The sequence below is a fragment of the Diadema setosum genome, chromosome 22 (assembly GCF_964275005.1).
Source record: "Diadema setosum chromosome 22, eeDiaSeto1, whole genome shotgun sequence".
NCBI classification, from domain to species: Eukaryota; Metazoa; Echinodermata; class Echinoidea; order Diadematoida; family Diadematidae; genus Diadema; species Diadema setosum.
Genome location: NC_092706.1, coordinates 9074372 through 9096716, shown reverse-complemented (window position 1 = coordinate 9096716; position 22345 = coordinate 9074372). Strand labels below are relative to the sequence as shown.

The 22345-nt window shown below is 40.5% G+C and overlaps 2 protein-coding genes across 2 annotated transcripts; one reads left to right on the top strand and one right to left on the bottom strand.

Moving 5' to 3' along the window:
- Nucleotides 1-6088: 6088 nt before the first annotated feature.
- On the bottom strand, nt 6089-17042 carry LOC140245625 (demethylmenaquinone methyltransferase-like). The gene is made up of 4 exons (XM_072325188.1): nt 16971-17042; nt 7987-8125; nt 6608-6838; nt 6089-6096 (listed from the first exon to the last, which is right to left on the bottom strand). Exons 1-4 carry the CDS (start codon nt 17040-17042, stop codon nt 6089-6091), a joined length of 450 nt encoding a protein of 149 aa, XP_072181289.1.
- A 179-nt stretch (nt 17043-17221) lies between these two features.
- Nucleotides 17222-20086, top strand: LOC140245624 (uncharacterized). Its single transcript, XM_072325187.1, has one exon. The coding sequence runs from the start codon at nt 17222-17224 to the stop codon at nt 20084-20086; it is 2865 nt and encodes a 954-aa protein (XP_072181288.1).
- Nucleotides 20087-22345: the final 2259 nt, after the last annotated feature.

Genomic DNA, 22345 nt, shown 5'->3' with positions numbered 1-22345 from the left:
AAGCCTGTGGCTTTTCGCAATTAAATTCAATGAAACAGCTAGTAATACGTCTATGCTTACTCCGCTCGGGTTCGTTGCGAAGAGTTGTGCGAGTGCCTCTGCTCGCAACGATTCGATTCGTGCATGTTCATCAGTGAGTGTGTGCACGGGCTGTGAAAGTTTTGCCTGCCGTGGTAGACCCTCATCGAATAGTACACTATGTGTAAATTAATAAGTATGTAAACGAGTGCGAAAAACAAAACAATGCAAAACAAAAAATCTGACAAGGAGGAGAGGGGGGAGAGAGAGAATCATATTCACAGGAAAGAGATAAAAAAGCAATGAATATTTATATAATATTGACTGGCCTCGAGGGAGATACCAGAAAATATTGCCCAAACTGAAAGAATATTGCCCGAGTCGAAGACGAGGGCAATATTCTTTCAGTGCGGGCAATATTTATCTGGTATCTCCCTCAAGGCCAGTCAATATCATAATTATTACCTATCCCCTAGGTAAATTAAGAAAATATGTGAATACAGCTATACACTATGATATAGATCAAGCCACATTTGACTACCTGTAGATCATCACCAACATGTCGAATAATTGAATTTAATTGAAATTGTTCATCAATGTATATCATACAACTCCAACTTCAAAGATACATATGTAGTTGTAACAGGCGAACTGCAAACATCTAAACGCTTTTACACTTTATTTTTGCTTCTGTTTCAATTTGGAGAGTTGTAATAACTGATGGTCACTGTGCAGTTAGTCATTGTTTGACGCGTCGTGCTGCTGGAACTAGTGGAAGTGGTCGACCTTGTATGAGTTGATTTATCGGCGTTCTTCTGCGGTACGTGTAATCGACACGCAGCGACGTCCTTGAATGTTTTCTCTTCGTGGTCGATCGGAATGTTTACATGAGGTGGGAAGAGAAGGAGTGGAATATCTCTTCCCACCTCCCTGTTTTACAGTGCACTCCCGTTTTAACGAACACGCGGTTATAACAAAATTCTGGTTATAACGAAGTAAAAATTGGGGCTGCTATGTCATCCACTCTATGTATTTCTATCGTTTATTTGTTCGGTTATAACAAAATTCCGATATGACGAAAGAATAACTGCCGGTACCGAGGATTTCGTTATAACGGGAGCCCACTGTATATGTAAAACCCCGGATGCTCGTAATATGCTCTAATATCGCCCGCTGAACTCCCGACCCTGCAAAATAACAACTGTAATTGCCTCGCAAAACTACCTCGTATAGGTAATAATCTGTGATATCTCATCAGTCATGCGCAACAGTGATCAATGTTATTGCGGGTTCCATATGGAAGACCGGATGCACAACTGTATTGGTGTAGGCTACCTATATAAAATGATGGGGATGTATTTATTTCTCAGCCCCCAACCCCCTCTGTTATATTTGTTGCTATTAAAGGCCCCTAAATTTATCTTCAGACTGATGGTATATTATTTTGTTTCTCAAACCTGCCCCTCTTTTCTTCATACTAGTTTCAAAGACTCACTGTGCATATGCATTTTCCGACCTCTCTCGACCCCTTCCTTTTTCAAATGCATGACACGTGTATTTCTTCCCTTCCTCGATCACTGCTTGAATTATCATACAATTCATTTGTTTCTTACGACTTTCTCTGCCTCTTCCCTCCTCTCTTTCTCATTTCAAAACTTTACAATGTTTGTTAACAAGACTACTTTCTACTTTCTACATTGATCAGTTTGTCTAGAAACACTGTACAGTCACGTGTACAGTATATAGTATTAGTATGAAGGAAAATTACACCACTACTGCATGAATTCATTATCACTTTATTCACTTCTTTTTGTTCAAACACTTTTTTTCATGAAGGTTTATACAGAGATAACCTGATCCTCCAATATCCAAGAAGTATTATAATACAAACTAGAACTATCACTCAATGTGATTTATACCCCTACTAACAAAGTAACTGACATTTGCCATATCTCACGTCAAGTGCTCAAAACCTGAGTGAGTACAGTAAATAAATCAACAATTTCTATGATTTTCATTAGAAATACTGTTACCATAGCAACACAATGTTTGACATTAAGAAAAAATAAAGTTTGCCCAGCTAAATATCATAACTGTTACCGCGATGTGCCAAATCTCAAGTCAAATGCTCAAAACTGAGGGAGTTAAGTGAATTCATGATGTCATTGTATTATGATTTTCATTCAAAATAAAATTAGGCTGTCACCATATTGTGTCGAGCCCACTAATGTCAATAATATTCGACCACTAGTGTGGCTGTCGTATCTTTACGCATTTACACTCCCAATACAATGTGCCATAATTCAGTCAGATCATTCTGATTGTCTTTATTCCGAGTGGTTCCCAATCGACGTTTTCTCTTATTCTTTTCTTTAATCTGTACACGTAATCTCAGTTTTATATTCGAATGTACTCACTGTATGTATGTTCCATTCTCTTGCAAAACAAAAAAGAAATGACTGCATTTTATTTTTGTAACATATGATCGATGCAGAAAATTCCGGATAAATTCATTTGAATTTGGATCGTGTAATGTCATAACAACCACTAACAGGAAGCTTTAGATTTTAGACGCGCGGACGTTCAAAGGGGGGGAAAAAAAAAACATGGTCTGAGCGTGCGCAGAAGCGCACGCTCAGAACATGTTTTTTTTTTTTTTTCCCCTTGAACGTCCGCGCGTCTAAAATCTAAAGCTCCCTAATGTCATAAGATGACGACGACAAATGTCATAACGACCACTAATGTACGTCGACGACAATGTCATAATGACCACTGTAATGTCATGACACGTCTACGATAAATGTCAAGATCGGATTAACACGTCGACGACAAATGTCAAAATCGGATTAACCACAAATGTCATAACACGTCAACGACAAATATCAAAATTTCCATTTTTACTGCAAATGTCATCACGTTGACGACAAATTTCATAACGACTACTAATGTCATAACACGTCGACGACAAAAGTCGTAACATCGGACAAATATCAAAGTCTGATTATCCACAAATGTTATAACACGTCGATGACAAGTGTTAAAATCGAACTAACCACAAATTTCATAACGCGTCGACCATGAATGTCAAATTTTCCAAATTTATCACAAATTTCAGAATGCGTCACAGGGGCGGATCACGGAATTCCGTAAAGGGGAGGCGCCTTTACAAAAGTAAAGACTGCAGCACCCCTCCATTTTTCTTTTTTTTTTTTTCGTTTAAACAAATTAAATAAGAAGAACATAATTAGGGGGATGGAGTTGCGCCAGCCTTTCATTTTGAAAAGGTGTCTCCCCTTTACGGAATTCCCTGATCCGCCCATGAAATGCAAGCAATGAGTTTTGACATTTGTGGATGACGTAATAGCGGATCGAGACGGGTGCATCTCCCTCTGGTGCCCCTTTCTGTTTTTGTTAAAACAACAGAAATGAAAAGAAAAAAATAGGGGGTTGCGCCAGCTTGTAGTTTTGAAAAGTCGCCTCCCTGTAATGCAAGCATCGGGTTTTACCATTAACCTGTGGCTGAAGCAGTCGCGGGGGCGCGGCGCCCCTCCCCGTCTCTATTTTTGTTAAAAAAAAAAAAAAATACAATTCAAAAAGGGAGGAGGTTGCATCAACCTTTGATTTTGTTAAGGTGCCTCCCCTTTACAGAATTCCTGGATCCTCCCCTGTGATGCATTAGGTCCTATGACATTTGTGGTCGACGCGTTATGAAATTTGTGGTTAATTCGATTTTAACATTATGTCATCGACGTGTTATGACATTTGCAGTAAAAACAGAAATTTTGACATTATGTCGTCGACGTGTTATGAGATTAGTGGTTATGACATTTGTCGTCGACGTCTTATGACATTATTGGTCATTATGAAATTTGTCGTCGACGTGTTATGACATTAGTGGTCGTTATGACATTTGTCATTGACGTGTTATGACATTTACAGTAAAAAAAAAGAAGAAATTTTCACATTTATTTTGTCGTCGACGTGTTATGAGTTTAGTGGTTATGACATTTGTCGTCGACGTCTTATGACATTATCGGTCATTATGAAATTTGTCGTCGACGTGTTATGACATTAGTGGTCGTTATGACATTTGTCATTGACGTGTTATGACATTTACAGTAAAAAAAAAGAAGAAATTTTCACATTTATTTTGTCGTCGACGTGTTATGAGTTTAGTGGTTATGACATTTGTCGTCGACGTCTTATGACATTATCGGTCATTATGAAATTTGTCGTCGACGTGTTATGACATTAGTGGTCGTTATGACATTTGTCATTGACGTGTTATGACATTTACAGTAAAAAAAAGAAATTTTCACATTTATTTTGTCGTCGACGTGTTATGAGTTTAGTGGTTATGACATCTGTCGTCGACGTCTTATGACATTATCGGTCATTATGAAATTTGTCGTCGACGTGTTATGGCATATTTAGTGGTCGTTATGACATGTCGTCGACATGTTATGATATTTGCAGTAAAAACTGAAATTTTGACATTTGCCGTCGACGTGTTATGACATTTGTGGTTAATCCGATTTTGATATTTGTCGTCGACATGTTATGACATTAGTGGTCGCTATGAATTTGTCGTCGACGTTATTGGTCGTTATGATATTTCTCGTCGACGTGTTATGACATTAGTGATCATTATGAAATTTGTCGTCGACGTGTTATGGCATTAGTGGTCGTTATGACATTTGTCTTCGACGTGTTATGAGATTATGGTTATGACATTATTGTCGTCGACGTCTTATGACATTTGCAGCAAAAATGGAAATTTTGACATTTGTCGTCGACGTTATGACATTGGTCGCTATGACATTTGTCGTCGACGTGTTATGACATTAGTGGTCATCATGAGATTTGTCGTCGACGTGTTATGACATTAAAGTGGTCATTGTGACATTGTTTTTGTCGTTGACGTGTCATGGCATTAGTGGTCGTTATGACATTTGTCGTCGTCTTATGACATTAGTGGTTGTTATGACATTACACGATCTAAATTGAAATGAATTTATCCGGAATTTTCTGCATCGATCATATGTTACAAAAATGAAATACAGTCATTTCTTTTTGTTTTGCAAGAGAATGGAACATACAGTGTGTCTTTTCGAATATAAAACTGAGATTGCGTGTATACAGATTAAAGAAAAGAGTAAGAGAACACGTCGATTGGGAACCACTCGGAATAAAGAAAATGATCTGACTGAATTATGGCACATTGTAGTGGGAGTGTAAATGTTTAAAGATACGACAGCCACATTAGCGGTCGAATATCATTGACATTAGTGGACTCGACACAATATGGTGACAGCATAATTTTATTTTGAATGAAAATCATACAATGACATCGTGAATTCCCCTATATATTCCCTCAGTTTTGAGCATTTGACTTGAGATTTGGCACATGTGACAGTTATGATGTAGCTGGGCAAACTTCATTTTTTTCTTAATGTCAAACATTGTGTTGCTATGGTAACAGTATTTCTAATGAAAGTCATAGAAATTGTTGATTTATTTACTGTACTCACTCAGGTTTTGAGCACTTGACGTGAGATATGGTAAATGTCATACGTGGGGGGGGGGGGTATAAATCACATTGAGTTATAGTTCTAGTTTGTATTACAATACTTCTTGGATATTGGAGGATCAGGTTATCTCTGTATAAACCTTCATGAAAAAAAAGTGTTTGAACAAAAAGAAGTGAATAAAGTGATAATGAATTCATGCAGTAGTGGTGTAATTTTCCTTCATACTAATACTATATACTGTACACGTGACTGTACAGTGTTTCTAGACAAACTGATCAATGTAGAAAGTAGAAAGTAGTCTTGTTAACAAACATTGTAAAGTTTTGAAATGAGAAAGAGAGGAGGGAAGAGGCAGAGAAAGTCGTAAGAAACAAATAAATTGTATGATAATAAGAAATACACGTGTCATGCATTTGAAAAAGGAAGGGGTCGAGAGAGGTCGGAAAATGCATATGCACAGTGAGTCTTTGAAACTAGTATGAAGAAAAGAGGGGCAGGTTTGAGAAACAAAATAATATACCATCAGTCTGAAGATAAATTTAGGGGCCTTTAATAGCAACAAATATAACAGAGGGGGTTGGGGGCTGAGAAATAAATACATCCCCATCATTTTATATAGGTAGCCTACACCAATACAGTTGTGCATCCGGTCTTCCATATGGAACCCGCAATAACATTGATCACTGTTGCGCATGACTGATGAGATATCACAGAATATTCATTGCTTTTTTATCTCTTTCCTGTGAATTATGATTCTCTCTCTCCCCCCTCTCCTCCTTGTCAGATTTTTTGTTTTGCATTGTTTTGTTTTTCGCACTCGTTTACATACTTATTAATTTACACATAGTGTACTATTCGATGAGGGTCTACCACGGCAGGCAAAACTTTCACAGCCCGTGCACACACTCACTGATGAACATGCACGAATCGAATCGTTGCGAGCGGAGGCCACAGAACTCTTGGCGGAGGCACGAGCGGAGTAAGCATAGACGCATTACTAGCGGTTTCATTGAATTTAATTGCGAAAAGCCACAGGCTTGCGTGTAAATAAAAAATACGCCCCCGCTTGAGAACCCGCAAGAGGTCTCTGGCGACTAGGGGAATGTCGGGCCAGAAGTAGTAGCAGTTGGAGTGAAAAATCGAGTCCATGGAATCGTCGCGGTAAGGCAGACTCGCCACGTTTCCTAGGACCAGCTCCACTTTCTCATCTTCTATTTCTTGCGGCAGATTGTTTATGGCTTCAACGACCATGGCAGGAGAAAAATCAACGCCATGAACTTTCCCTACGCCTTTAGTAGAATGCGATAGAGGGGAGCAGGGAGAGAGAAAGAAAGAAAGAAAAAATAAGAATACCGTAATCAGTAAAATGTTCATTGTTGACATTTCGGCAAGGGAAAGGTCTGCTCCAGAAATGTTTATTACAAGGTGTTGGCCGTACGTCAGATCAATTAAACCAGTTGTGTCATTTGTATATTTTTTTTTCAAGGCTGTTGTATGTAAACACTGCGTGTGTATGCGTGTGTGTGCGCATTTAGTGGTATAAGTTTTCCAAAACTTTTACAATGTACGCCTAAAGAGTATATAAATGCATAAGGTTTTGCGTTTTCCATCCATCATAACCATGAACTTATAGAAGACCAGCCACTTGTTCTGTATAAGTCAATGGCTTAACAATCGATGCCGTATAATACAGTTTATGGGTCACGGCTTTCGAATATCGACAACTCTATTCACTTGCTCAGTGTTTCGACAGAGTTCAATATAGTTCACTCTGATTGTGATATTTGCGATAAGACAAGTCAATTGTCAACCAGACTCTAATGGGCATGTAAACATTGTATTCGTCATCATGTTGGTTATACACCTAAAACACATTGGAAATTTGATTTTATGGCAGTTTTGATATTCGTGCGGAATTCCGAGCCGATATGTCAACGTTACAATGTGCAATATCAAAAAAAAATAAATAATAATAATAAAAAAAATATATATATATATATGTAGTGTTTGTTCGCAAAAACCGATAAGTCCATATTTGTCAAATGGAGATATTTGCGATTAAAGATCAAGAAAAATAAAGAGAATAATAAGAAAATGTGTGCTTCTTTTGACCATAACTTCAAAAATGTACCTTTATACGTAATGACCAAAATATCATTTAAAAGGTATTATTTTGTACTTTATGACAGAGCCCGTACTTCAAAATCTTCAAAAATGGACTTATCGGTTTTTGCAAACAAACTCTTCATATATATATATATATATATATATATATATATATATATATATATATATATATATATGTTAAACCGTTTCGCTATTAGCAGTTCTAAAACCACGTCAGAAACCATGTCTTTCTTCACATCAGGCGATATCACATCGGCAAACAAATCTGAATCGGCAATTTCCACCGTATGTTGTCTGAAATCTCGCTCACCCTTTTCCACGTACTCTGCCGCTTTTTTCAAGCCGATTCCTGGTCCAAATCCAAGTTCCAAAACATGATGGTCTGGCTTGATGTTGCAGAGAGCTGCAGCTTCTTTTTCCAAATACGCATTCTTCGGAAGCATAAATCTCTGCAATTGGAAAAGGAAAAAGAAAGAAAGAAAGAAAACACACACACACATTGGATGTGTTTCAGTTCCTGCGCAAAAATGTTGTAAAAGCAAAAGCAAACAATAGCTTGGAGCGTTTCAAATTAGGCTATTACCGGTAGGGTCCTTTTCAAAACGTTCTCTGCTGCCCAGAAAGGTAAAATCCATAAAAGTGACAAGAAGAAGAATGGAAAAATACAAACAATAATAAACTTTAGAGCAGCCTTACAGTCGTCAGCAAAAACAATTCCTTCTGATTTTCAAATTTCATGTGAATAGTCTGACGCAAATTTACTCGTACACCATTTTCGTTCCTACATTAAATTTTATATTAAATGACGATGAATTGATAATAATAAATCAAAATAAATCTCAATGACTTATCAGGACAAACGGACCGGGAGTGAAAACATGGGATTCAAAAGAACGAAGCAAGGGGCTTTGAGGTGGGGGAGGGTGTACCGCGGATGTCCCCGCCCCCACTCCCCCCCCCCCACCCGACCCGAGCCTTTTACTTATCACTTTGGAATAATCTAGAAATTGTGCAATTTGACGCACACTATAGGCTACATCATGATACAATCTAATATCTCATCTAGCTATTCGTTATGGAAGCCTGGCCCGCGGCAATTAAGACATCATTTTGAGAAATTTTAGCCCAAATTTTGGTGAAGGGTGAATGAGCTAGTATAGAATGTATTAAGGCTTATGACTGACATAATTCAGTTGATGGCAGAATTTTTTAGAAACCTCTTTGTCCAATAGTCTATTAGTTGTAATTTTAGATATGATTAGGCCTACAAACATGTAGCCAACATATGTTATGGTATATTATATATATATATATATATATATATATATATATATATATATATATATATATATATGTATATATATATATATATATATATATATATATATATATATATATATATATATATTGAACTTCCTGCTGCGTTTTTCACGATAACTTTTTTTCCTTTTTCTTGCTATGGGAGGTATGAGAAAATTTATGGTTCTTAATACTGCTGGGGGAGGGGTGAGCGTGAGATATGGTATATTAGGTCTGTATTCCGGCTACTTATATAGCTAGTGGCTCGAGAGAAACATCAGAAATATTGAATGTTTGCAAAAGTAAAGTTCTGAAAAAAAAAACAAAAAACAAAAAAAAACAGTTTATGGACCTACACGTTCAAGACCTTTGGGGCAACAGAGTGCAGACAGAAAAATCCGTCTGTCCGGAGGAATCTTTGTTTTATGATTTTTTTGTTTTAATTTTTTTACTCCAATCCGTGAAGCCAGACGTATCTCCGCGGAACATACGGGGGGGGGGGGGGGACATTATTATTATAGGCCTACCCGCGAAAAGATCGATATCTATGTTCCAGTCATTTGAATTGGCTAATTGAATAACGGCCCACTAACGATCGCCCCGTCACTGTACAGGCATGCTAACCTGAAAACATTAAACTTCACATTACTTGAATATGAGATCATTCTGAAGCAAATAATTTTCACACAGCAATAGATATATAATGTACAGTGTACTCTTAAATAAATCCCACAAGGATTGGAACAATCATCCCCCAGCATTCCCACTGATTCCCACTGATCAGTTACTAGCCATCCCCTTTAAAAATATTTGGCATTGATTTATTGAGAGGGCTATGCACACTCTTGGTGGAATATCCCTAATTTTGTATCAGAGAAGTGAGTGGGTCTTCAATTTGTATAAGTCCATGGAAGGGGATCTAAAGGGGGAGGGTGTGGGAAGGGGTATCCCCCTCCCACACGAGGGAGATTTTGAATTTTCAGACCTGAAATTCAGCGATCTGGCGCACACTTTTGGTGAAATTTTTAAAAAAGTATGGAAATATAGATATTCACAGAAATATGAATGATCATTAAATCTGGGTATAATCAGCTCTTGTTCCGCGTGTGCATCATCACTGTGTGATAACTATATTACATGGAAGTTGATGAGGCAGGGATGGGAGGGGTAGCCGGGGCCTCCCACACGACGAAGCTTTTGCATTTTTAGAATTGAAATACAATGTAGAACGATGTCACACTCTTAGTACGATATCCTGAAATTTGTATCAGACAAGTGTAGTAAGTCATCTATGTAGGGAGACCAAGCGGGGGAAGGATGTGATGGGAGGATGTATCCCCTCCTACATTAGTTAGCTTTTGCATCTTTATGACTGCAATTCAAAGATCTGGAGTTTCTGGCGCACACTTTTCGTGGAATATGTAATGAAATGTAGCCGTAATCAATGCATGGGGTTGAGGCTAATATAGCAAGGGTGAGGGTTTTGGAAGGGGGTGTCCCCTTACCCCTCCTATTCGAGAGAGCCTTTGTGTTTTAAGGATTGAAATGAAAATAATTGTCTATACACAATTACAGTCATTTATTCATGATGGAAATAGCTGAAAAACTGTCAAACAAAGAAGCATAAGCCTACTAAATGTAGTGGGGGAATAAAGGTAAACCGAAAGATACCCCCTTCCCACATGAAGGAAATTTGGAATTTATTTGAATTGAAGTGACAAATCTGATGCGTACTTTTTGGTGAAATATTCCGAAAGTGTCAATCTCAAAAGTCTACTAAGTGTATGGAAGTTGGCCTAACGGGGGAGGGTGTGGGAGGGGGTATCCCTCCAAAGCTAGGGACATATTCTATTTTCAGAATTGAAATTAAACAATCTGGTGCACTTTTGGTGAAATATCTGGACAGTTTCTATCAAAAACAAGCAAGAAAATTTTCCGCATCGTGGGGATTTTTGTTTTGTGTTGTTTGTTTGTTTGTTGTTGTTGTTGGTTTTTTTTTTCGGGGGGGGGGGGGATGGGGATACAGTGATGTGTTTGCATAGCCCCCCACCCAATATTTTCCATATTCCATGCAGGATTGACGCCAATTAATACTCCTGTGGCATTTTTACAATCCAGTTGACATTATGATCTCGTAAACACATTTTTGATGGAATTTGGGAAATTACCAATCCCCGAAGTGTACTGTGGTATACTAAGCGTTGGAGGGGAACTAAGCGGGAAATGGTTAGGGCCTAAATGAAAGGAGGATATATTCCCACACGAGGGAACTTTCGCATTTTTTAAAGTGAAATGACAGATCTTTTGATGAAATAATCATTTGGAATTGATGTCAATCTAAAGATATGTACTAAATCTATGGGAAAGTAAGAAAGGAGGATGGTGTGGGAGGGGTATCCCCCTCCCACCTGAGAGAGGTACAATGTATATTGTATTTTCAAAATTGAACTGCGACAATTTCTTGCAGTTTCCATTGGTTTCGGTAAAATATTTCGACAGTTTTCCATTGAAAAAGCAAGAAAATCTCAGACATCCCAAAAATTATTAGGAGGGGGGGGGGGGGGGAGGGGGGTATTGCAACTGCCCCGCACCCGTGCATTATACGAGGGAGCTAGCTTTTGCATTACTCTAGAATAGAAAGGGGAATATCGTGGGAGGGGGTATTTCCCTCCAACACGACGCAGATATTTTCAGAATTGACTGGTGCATACTTTGTGTGAAAGGTTGGGACAGTTTCAAATAAGAAAAAAAAATCACATCTTGGAAATTACTGTGTGTATGTGGGGGGGGGGGTGCAAAATGATATGTTTGCTCCCCCTAAATGAGGGAACTTCTGCATTTTTAGAATTGAAATTCAGCAATCTACTGAGCCCTCCGTGCAGGTAGCATATTTGAAACATTTTTCAATAAAAAATAGGAAAAGTAAACATCCCGCGCCAATTTGGTCCGAATGCTTAAATAGTGCTATCAGCACTTATAAGCTTGCACTTATAAGGCTGAGGGGGACACACCTCCCACACTGCGGAGATTTTGCATTTTCAGAAGTGAAGTTCAGCGACTTGATGCACACTTTGGGTGGGATATTTGGACAATTTTCTATTAAAAAAAGCAATTTCCCTGTAAAAAAAAAATAAATAAAAGTTGGGGGTGCAGAAGTACCCCAACTTTCATTTGTCATAGTATAGGGGTGATATGCCCCCCTGCTCCAAAAGGTCAGGGATGCTGCAGCACCCCCAGCACCCCCGGCTCCCAGGGGCTTGTAAAAGGCCGTATACCAGTACATTAAATGTCAACCGTAATTAATGTCTTTCTTCGATCTGCACGCGCGTTTACAAGATGCAGGTCTTGCGATCGCGATCCTGTTGCTAGTCCAGTCAAAATATGGAATGACCCAAAACAAATTGCAACAGAAACCATTCCACTTGCATTTAACCTGGAAGAGCTATCAAAACAACAGATTAAAAGTTCCCTAAAATTCGAGTGGTGGATCAATGCCTAATTTGCATAAATTCAAAATGGCCGCCATAAAACCTATTTATGCTTATATCTTGGGACACAGAACCCATAGAAAGTCAGTTTTTGTGTCTAAACCTATGTTTTTTAGGTCAAGGAGTACAATTATGACATCAGTAATAACTTCAAAGTTTTTTTTTGTACATAATTTGCATAAATTTGCATATAAATGCATTCAAAATGGCCGCCATAATGGCCTTTTAATATCTCCGTACATAAAACCTGTAGAAAGTAAATTTTGGTGTCTATATTTATGTTTTTCATGTCAATAAACACAATCATGATGTCAGTTGTAACTCAAAAAGCATTCCTACATACATAATTTGCATATATGCGTATTATGCAAAATGGCTGCCAAATGGCTTGCACATGCCCCTATCTCTGATTATTTCATCCGTAAGTGGTTCCCTTTGTGTCTCTTATCTTCACTGCCAGGAATACTTGCTGGAGTACCTACATTCAATAGTAAATCAATGAAAACCTGCATAAATATACATATAAATATAATTATTCAAATCACTAATATGAATACATTTCTACTTTTAGGATATACATATACATGCAGCCAGCACAATGTTGATTGTGATGCCTGTATTCAAGGGCAAAGAACATTTACATTTCACAATCTTAATGAACATCCTTACACCTAGTTGCATGAATTTCCATGAATTTACAAGTACTTTAAGGCCTACTTTACCACCCATGATTTCCTCAAATAATAAGCCTCTGGACAATAATCAATGTAAACAGTATTGAACAGAATCGCTTTTCATTTAACTTTAACTTCAATTTAGCTTCCAAGTGTGCCCAATAGGTACAGAAAGATTGAAATCTTTGAATTGTTTAATACATATTTGTAACTACAAAATACTTTCTTTTTTTTTTTTTGCAAGAAGGAAAGTACATCAATTCATTATGAGCATGTTTATCTATGAGTCTATATACAAAAGTTACATGAGTTTGGTATACAATGTTGTAGATATTTTGGTCATATTTTGGTGCCTTGGTCACTCAGTTTAATGACTTTCTGAACAAGAGACCCATGGGTTCAGAGCTCACCTGAGTATCTCAAGTTTACCTTCCATGCAGTCTTGCAGGCTGTTACCTAGACCGAACACATCAAAGCTGGAAGCCTTTAGAGATCTCCAGGGCCCAGGGAGACATGACATCCATATGTTTTTATTCCATGACACTGGCAAAAACACCTGCCACGTCTGTAGAAAATGTGATCATGCGTGTTTCCAAAAAGAAGATCAAAACTTACAACCGGTCCCTAATGAATTAGGTATGGCAGCGACCAAACCGGGGCACTCCTGGATCTGCCATGACACATTTGAAAGTACCTTCTACAGTATAGGGTCCCTGTAATCATGGCCTTTATCCTTTTCCCCATTTCTGATTCTAGAGGGAAAAATGCTTTCAAAGATTCCCTAATTTGAAGGATTTTGGGCATCTTGGAGTCAACATGGGGTTCATGGTACTCCTGTGACTAAAATGATATGATATTCTATCACCTGCAAAATTCGGTAGAAAAAAAAAATGACCACACTTTTCGTGAAGATGAAAGTGTGAAAATTGGTCCCTAATTTAGTACAGGCCCAAAGGGGATCACCCCTGAATCTGTCATAAACAATCTTACGAGTCCATTCACTGATGTATTTACTCAAAGCACTTCTGCTTTTATAGAAGTAGATACTCCAACGCTATATCTTTCAGTGGTTGATGGGCTGCTTTCAGACTGTTTTTTCAAGATTTCCCGGTCTCCCTCCAGAGTTTGTAGTTATCCCGCTCTAGATGGCTCTCTCTCTCTCTCTCTCTCTCTCTCTCTCAAGATTTTTTATTTTTTTTTTTGCACATGTCACAATTCAACACCCAAGAGTCATACGGCCCATGAGCTTGACACTACACAAATAAGGCCCATGAGTCTGACACTAGGCAATAAAAAAGAGCCCACGAGTCCGACACAACGCAAACAAGGCTCTTAAGTTTGACACAGAATTATTAAAGCAAAGAAGACCAAAGACCATTTTTTCAATGCTGACCTCATTGACTTGTGGGAAAACCCCAAATATTTAAAGCAGGAGAACAGATACAGGGATGATCCCCTTCGGATCCGAACCAAATTAGGATCATCTTCACAATTTTTTTTTTTTTTTTTTTTTTTTTTTTTTTTTTGCTGAGGGTACTTTGAAGTGTTTCATGGCAGATTCAGGGGTGTCCCCTTTAGGCCGCAGCCAGGAATAGTTTATTGAGGACCAGGTTTAAGTTTTGATCTTCTTTTTGGAAACACGCATGATCACATTTTTATACAACTTTGGCAAGTGTTTTCGCCAGTGTCATAGAATAAAAACATATGGATGCCATGTCTCCCTGGGCCCTGAAGGTCTCCAAAGGCTTCCAACTTTGGTGTGTTCTCCCTAGGTAACAGTCTGCAAGACTGCATGGAAGGTAAACCTGAGATAATGGGGAGCTCTGAACCCATGGGTTTCTTGTTCAGAAAGTCATTGAGTGACAAGGCACCAAAATATGACAAAAACAATTTCCACACCAAACTCATGTAACTTTTGTTTATCAACTCATAGATAAATATTCTCATAATGAATTATTGATGTACTCTCCCTCCTCAAACAATGTCAAAAAAAATATTGCATGTATGCATTAAACATGAAGGCAAATTCTCACATTGTATGCAAATATGAGATGTTTGGAGTTAAAGTTAAGTGACAATTGGTTCTGTTTGATATTGTTTACATTGATGAACGCTCAGAGGCTTTATTTTAGGAAGTTATGGGTGGTACAGTACTTGCAAATTCATGCAACTATATAGGTATATAAGATAATCATTAAGGTTGTCAAATATAAATGTCCTTTGCCCAACATTGTATGTATATGTATGATAAAGGAAGTGTATTCATATTAGTGATTTGAATAATCATATGATCTGATTCTGATTTTATTTCTGAATTTCTTTTTCATACATAAATGAAGTACAAAGTGAATTAAATAAACAAATTGAGCACAGTATAAATTGAATCTGACAATTAAAGCAAATACATGATTAATTCAAATATTCAACTTTTTTTCCCTGATACAATTCAAAATGAAAATAAACTATTTTGTGCACACATTTATGCATACATAAGTTACAGTATATCTCTAGCTCAAAGACAAATCAGGCAATTCTTGATGTACAGAAATTCAGGAGACAATAGTCATAAGCAAGCGCTTGACGAGGACAATGGCCTCAGAAATGATTGTCTAAACAATACAACATTGTAAGAATATAAGTCACTACTCACTGAGTGGCGATAAGGAGAAAGGGAGGGAAGAATGAGGGTAAAAAGTGCAGTAATTATATGTATATTTATGCAGATTTTCATTGACTTACTCCTGAATGTTTAAGGTACTGCAGCAATTACTCCTAGCAGTGAAGATAAGAGACACAAAGAGACCCACTTACAGATGAAATAATCGGGCATGTACAAGCCATATGGCAGCCATTTTGCATATAATAATATGCATATCTATGCAAATTATGTATGTAGGAATGCTTTTTGAGTTACAACTGACATCATGATTGTGTTTATTGACGTGAAAAACATAGACATGGATGCCAAAATTTACTTTCTACAGGTTTTATGTACGGAGATATTAAAAGGCCATTATGGCGGCCATTTTGAATGCATTTATATGCAAATTTATGCAAATTATGTACAAAGAAATACTTTTGAGTTATTACTGATGTCATAATTGTACTCCTTGACCTAAAAAACATAGGTTTAGACACAAGAATTGACTTTCTATGGGTTCTATGTCCCAAGATATAAGCATAAATAGGTTTTATGGCGGCCATTTTGAATTTATGCAAATTAGGCATTGATCCACCACTCGAATCTTAGGGAACTTTTAATATGTTGTTTTGATAGCTCTTGAAGGTTAAATGCAAGTGGAATGGTTTCTGTTGCAATTTGTTTTGGGTTGACCCCCCTTTTTTCATATTTTGACTGGACTATACCCCATTGACGCTGTACGACTGATAATTACACCGTGAAAACGATCACGTGGGACTGCGACTCTCTGAAAATAGTGACGGTTGAACTCGGTCGACCTCGGGCAATTCCACATGTCGGCTTCTACGCAAAACTTGTGGCCAAGCATATTGATATAATATATATATATATTTTTATTACAATCATTCCGCTTCCCGGCCATTTCTGGTTGTCAGTATGTGTACTTGGAAGCATTTTAAACCTATAGTTACCCAAGCAAGTACAGGATAGGCCACACCAGCAATCAGCATTGATGCACAACAATACTAATATACCAAATCAGTGTGCGCTAGCTTTGCAATAATACAAGTGTATACTAATGCTCATACACTGTGTAGACACCGTAAGTCAAAAGTTGAAGAGCAACACTCATATCACAGTAGAGTTCAAGCCGCACAGAGTAACTGATGATCTTCGCCCTGACAATACATACCTTCACCAGCCATCCGACAATACCTCTTTGCGGTTGCCTGAGGTTTCTAGCAAGTGAATCTACGAAGGACATTTTGACTGCTGAACAACATGTACCCCAGTTTTAGTTGTACATGTACCAAGTACCTCAATCTGCACACGAACTCGTATAATGTTAGACTTTGGAGTTTGTGCCCTGTGAGTGTTGTTCTTCCTGTATTTCGTTTCCCACCTTTCTTTTAATCTATTTTTTTTATACAAAAATCTTATTATATGCACTTAGGTAAGGGGAAGAGAGGTGTGGCAGTTCACAGAGCAAGAACGAGCTGTGGAAGAGTGGCAGTAGGGCATGACTGCACCAGCACTGAGCTGGGTGAGACAGTGGGAGGTCCCAGTCAGGTTTCAGACCACAGAGCCGGAGACCCTCAGCATGCTCTACATGCTGTGTTTGAGCGGAAGGAGCCGATTGCTTGGCCACCGGCGAGAAGTGATAAGTGGGAGCTTTTTGACATCAAGCTTGCGGGAGTTTTGAAAGTGGAATTGGCTGGGAGTGTTGAAAAGAAGATGCGTATGTTTGAGGGGTTGTGTTATGGGGCTTGTGCAGAAGAGTTTGGGATAAAGCCTGTGGGTAGTGGAGGTGGGGGGAATGTACACTCTGTAGAGGGGGATTTTGGAAAATCAGGGTCGAGGAGACAGCGGTTGATGGCCCAATTGAGGGCGGAGAAGAAGAGCTTGCGGCGTAGGTGGAGGCAGGCTGACGGAGAAAGGGCTAGTCTGAAGGGTCTGTATGAGGACCTGAAGAAGAGGTATGCGGATGTTAGGAGGGCCGAATATCAGTGTAGGAAGCGGAGGAGGAGGAGGAGGGAGAGGAGGGAGTTCTATAAGAATCCGCACAGGTTCACGAAGAGGTTGTTTGAGGAAGGGGTTTCAGGAAGTTTGGAGGTGTCGAAGGAAGAGCTCGAGAGGCATCTGAAGGCCACATACTGTGATGGGAGGAGAGAGGAGCCTTTTACTGGGGTGGCAGGGCTATTGAGGCCACAGGAGCCAGAGGTCAGTTTTGACTTGAGTGAGTTGAAGTTGTGGGAGGTTGAAGCCGTGGTTAAAAAGGCCCGAGCTGGCAGTGCAGCTGGGCAGAATGGCTTGTCCTACAAGCTGTTCAAGTACTGTCCTCGTGTCCGAAGGGTGCTGTGGCGGATCCTAAGGGTGCTATGGCGGGAGCGGATTGTTCCAGTCAGCTGGTGTGTGGCAGAAGGGGTATATATCCCAAAGGAGAGGGATGCCAAAGGCATTGGGCAGTTTAGACCGATTTCGCTTCTCAACGTGGATGGTAAGATCCTCTTTAGTGTCTTAGCGAGGCGGTTGTCAGCATTTGTCATGAAGAACAAGTTTGTGGACACCTCTATACAGAAGGCAGGGATACCAGGTTTCCCTGGGTGCACGGAGCATGTCCAGATGATTTGGGAGTCAATCCAGAGGTGCAAACGTGAGAAGGAGGATGTGGATGTCATCTGGTTGGATCTTGCAAATGCATATGGATCAGTTCCGCACAGGTATCTCAGCTTTGCTCTTGAGTTTTTCTGGGTCCCTAGGGTGATCCGGGAGATGGTGCAGAGCTACTACAGCCAGTTCAGGATGAGATTCACGACCCAGACTTACACAACAGAATGGCAAGCGCTAGAGATTGGCATCCCCATGGGGTGTCCAGTCTCGCCGCTGCTGTTTGTCCTTGGGATGGAAGTGTTAACCCGGTGTGTGGCCCCGAGAATTGAGGGGTTGATGCTGGCTGCAGATGTGGTTGTGCCGTCGATTAGGGCTTTCATGGATGATCTCACAATCGTGTCTGGCAACGAGACCCAGGTCAAAGATGGCCTCCATAGGTTAGAGGAGTTGGTGGCCTGGACACGGATGAAGTTCAAGGCCAAGAAGAGCCGCTCAGTGTCAGTGCGGAAGGGGAAGGTGGTCGCAAGGAGTTTTCAGATTGGGGGAGAAGATATCCCTCAGGTCACTGAGCAGGGGGTAAAGAGCCTTGGGCGGTGGTATGAGGGCAAGTTGAATGACAGGCACCGAGGAGTTCAGATCTATGAGAAAGTGGTGGAGTGGTTGAAGAGGGTGGACAGGACACTCATCCCTGGGAATGCGAAGGTGTGGTGCTGCCAGTTTGGCTTGCTACCACGGATCATGTGGCAACTGCAGGTGTACGAGGTGGCAGTGTCCAGGGTTGAGAGGATGCAGCAGAAGATGAACTCGTACTACCGGAAGTGGTTAGGCGTTCCAAGAATGCTTACAGATCTGGCATTCTTTTGCAGATCAGGCAGGTTGCAATTGCCTATGACGTCAGTGGTGGAGGAGTTTAAAGATGGCAAGGTTAGGCTAGTGATGATGATGAGGGAGTCAAAGGACCAGGTAATAGCAGGAGTTAGGCCACCGATCCGCACAGGGAGGAAGTGGAGGGCGGAGGAGGCTGCGGACGAGGCAGTGGCAATGGCAAAGTGGAAGGAGATGCAGGGTGCGGTTCAGGTGGGTCGGAAAGGGGTCGGGTTTCATCAGGGTGTTAGATGGTACAGCAAGCAAGGCAGGAAGGGTAGGAGGGAGTTGGTGGTGGAGGCGGTTAAGGAGAAGGAGGAGGAGTACCGCTTTGCCAAGGCTGTACAGCAGGGAGTGCAGGGAGCATGGACCCGATGGGAAGGGGTGGAGCAGAGGAAGGTGTCATGGAATGACCTTTGGTCAATGTCCTCTGGAGCTGTGCGCTTCATGATCAGTTCCACCTTTGATGTTTTGCCGTCTCCAGTAAATCTTCAGAGATGGGGCATTGTGGAGGATGGTGGATGCAGGGTCTGCAACAGGGCGAAGGGCTCACTAGAGCACATTTTGTCAGCATGTGGAGGTCTATTACAGGCCTATACATGGAGGCATAACCAAGTGTTGAAGGAGATGGCGGAGGTGGCGAGGGTGGCAGTGGAGGGAAGGAAGAAGAATGGGCCTCCTAGGGTGAGGGGAATCCGGTTTGTGAAGGAGGGTGTGAGATGCAGTGTGAGAAGGAAGGGTCAGAGGGATGATGGTGGGGGAATCTTAGCAGCGGGGATGATTGGGAGGTGCGGGTGGATGAGGGAAACCGTACAGTGCCAGAGGAGGTGGTAGTAACTGCCCTTCGGCCGGACATGGTGCTGGTAGCTAGGTCTGTGCACAGGTTAGCAATGGTGGAGCTGACTGTGCCATGGGAGACAAGGATGGATGAGGCAAGGGAAAGAAAGTTGGATAGGTATGCTGAGTTGAGGGAGGAGTGTGAGAAAAGGGGGTGGAGAGCGGAGGTGCATACTGTAGAGGTGGGGTGCAGGGGATATGCTGGTCGATCGGTAAGGAGGTGGGTCAGAGGGATGGGAATAGGTGGTAGGGACGGGGAAAGGTGGATCAGGAGAATTTGTGGGGCAGCAGAGACAGGATCTGCATGGATAGTAGGGAAGGCTTGGGGGGTGGTGGGAATAGGGGGGTGTAAAGAGAGTGTTTCGGGAGTGAGGAGAGGTGGTTGATGCCAAGCTTTTTTTTTTTTTTTTTTTTCTTTTCTTTTCTTTTCTTTTCTTTGAAATGCCATGGGGGTGCTGTCAAGGGGATCCCAACGCAGCACCGGCCAGCCAGGGGGAGGTGTACAGCACTTAAATGGCCGAAACACTGGTGATCCCTGGTGTGCTGCTGACGACCCGTGGCATTTGCGGAATTAACATCTTTCCGTTTATTATCTTCCTACTGGTTGAGGTGGGGATTCATGTTTTGAACATTCCTAAGTGAGATAATGAGAAACCTCTTATGAAATATGAAAGAGCAAGTAATTTTAAGAAGGATTCAACGTTTATTTGATGAAAATTGGTTTTCATATGGCTGAGATATCCCCCCAAAAAAGTGATAATAATAAAAGGCGACAGGCCACGCCTTTTATTAGGATCTCTTTATTCACCTTGTTTTTGGATATATCAGCCATATTTCAAAAATGATTTTCATCAAACAAACTTTGATACCCCTTAGAATTGTATATTCTTTGACATCTCATAGAGTGGTTTCTGAATATCTCACAAAACGTTAAAACCTAAATCCTCACCTCAACCAGAACTGTACACACCCTTTAACAGCGAAATATTGACGCAGAAGACGTATTGAAAATCTCTCCCAGCTTGATTGTATTAAAGAAGTTTGTTTCTCTGCTGTGACATAGGCCTACCATTACCGACTAAACCACAGGAATAAAAGATATTAAATGATAAAACAAAACAATACAAAACAAAACAAAACATTAAGTCCTATACACTGTATATTACCACTAGAATGTATAATTTTTTCATCTTCTCGTTCTTAGGGGCGTTGCGAGAGATGTGCAACTATATAGTTATTGCAAATCCCCCAAATCGAATTGCAGACCTGCCAAGTCTCACCCTCTCAGCATAAAGTCATTTTCTCATGCCTCCCAGGAAAAAAGAAAAAAGAAATAAAGAAATACAACAAAACACAAAGCAAAACAAGTTTAATGTAGATCGACGGAAAGCCTGTTAGTGCTAAACTAAGTAAGGTTACTTTCTTTTCTTATTTTCTTTTTATTCGCTATAGTAGGCCTATATCAAAGGCCTAGCTACTTCAGGGCCCACATGGATCGCAGTGGCGGATCAAAGGAAGGTGGGCGGGGGGGGGGGGGGGGAGGGCACCGGGCATGCCCCCTTATTATATTTGCGCCAGAAAATTGAGAAATTTGCGCCACCCCCCCCCCCCCCCCCCCCGTAGAATTCGATCCTGGATCCGCCACTGAGTGGACGTAACACGTTGATAGCTTTACTATAAAGAACCAATCCAAAAGGGTCCAAAAAAAAAAAAAAAGAAAAAAGTGCCATCTACGACGTAATGTCAGTCATAAATCTATACATTCTAAAAACACATTCACCCCCCGGCTTTGTCCAAAATTTTGGCGAAAGCTGCTCAAAATATCTTTCAAGAGTAACCATCATCCATCAAACGGATGAGAGATATTCAAGAAGTAAAAGTCTATATGCACCAAACCCCAAAATTAATGATAACGTGGGAGGATTGGAGAAAAACCGTATCCAATTTGGCTTTGATTATTATGGGTATCCCTCCACCCCCCCCCCCCCCCCCCCCCCCCGGGCGGGAGTAGCTAGTTGTTGGGACGGGCCGGCCATGGTGGGATGGGGGGGGGGGGCGGGGGCGCGCGGGGGGAGGGTTGTTTTCTCCTCAACGCCGCGTGGAAAGGCGAAGGCCCAGGGGCGAATGAAGGTACCGGTATGTATGTCAACAACATTTTGTTTATTTATCTGGAATAGTATAGTGACGACGGGCCATATTCGCTATGCCCCAAATATCGACGTAGATTTAGTTTTTAGATATAAATTTCTTCCTAAA

Bases quoted from the DNA above. Each gene is read 5' to 3' on its own strand.
- LOC140245625 (XM_072325188.1), bottom strand. From the start codon at position 17,042: ATGTCCTTCGTAGATTCACTTGCTAGAAACCTCAGGCAACCGCAAAGA. The intron at 8,126-16,970 runs GTATGTATTGTC...TTCCAATTGCAG, and splicing joins TTGTCGGATGGCTGGTGAAG to AGATTTATGCTTCCGAAGAA. The intron at 6,839-7,986 runs GTGAGCGAGATT...ATTCTACTAAAG, and splicing joins GGCAGAGTACGTGGAAAAGG to GCGTAGGGAAAGTTCATGGC.
- LOC140245624 (XM_072325187.1), top strand. From the start codon at position 17,222: ATGCACTTAGGTAAGGGGAAGAGAGGTGTGGCAGTTCACAGAGCAAGA.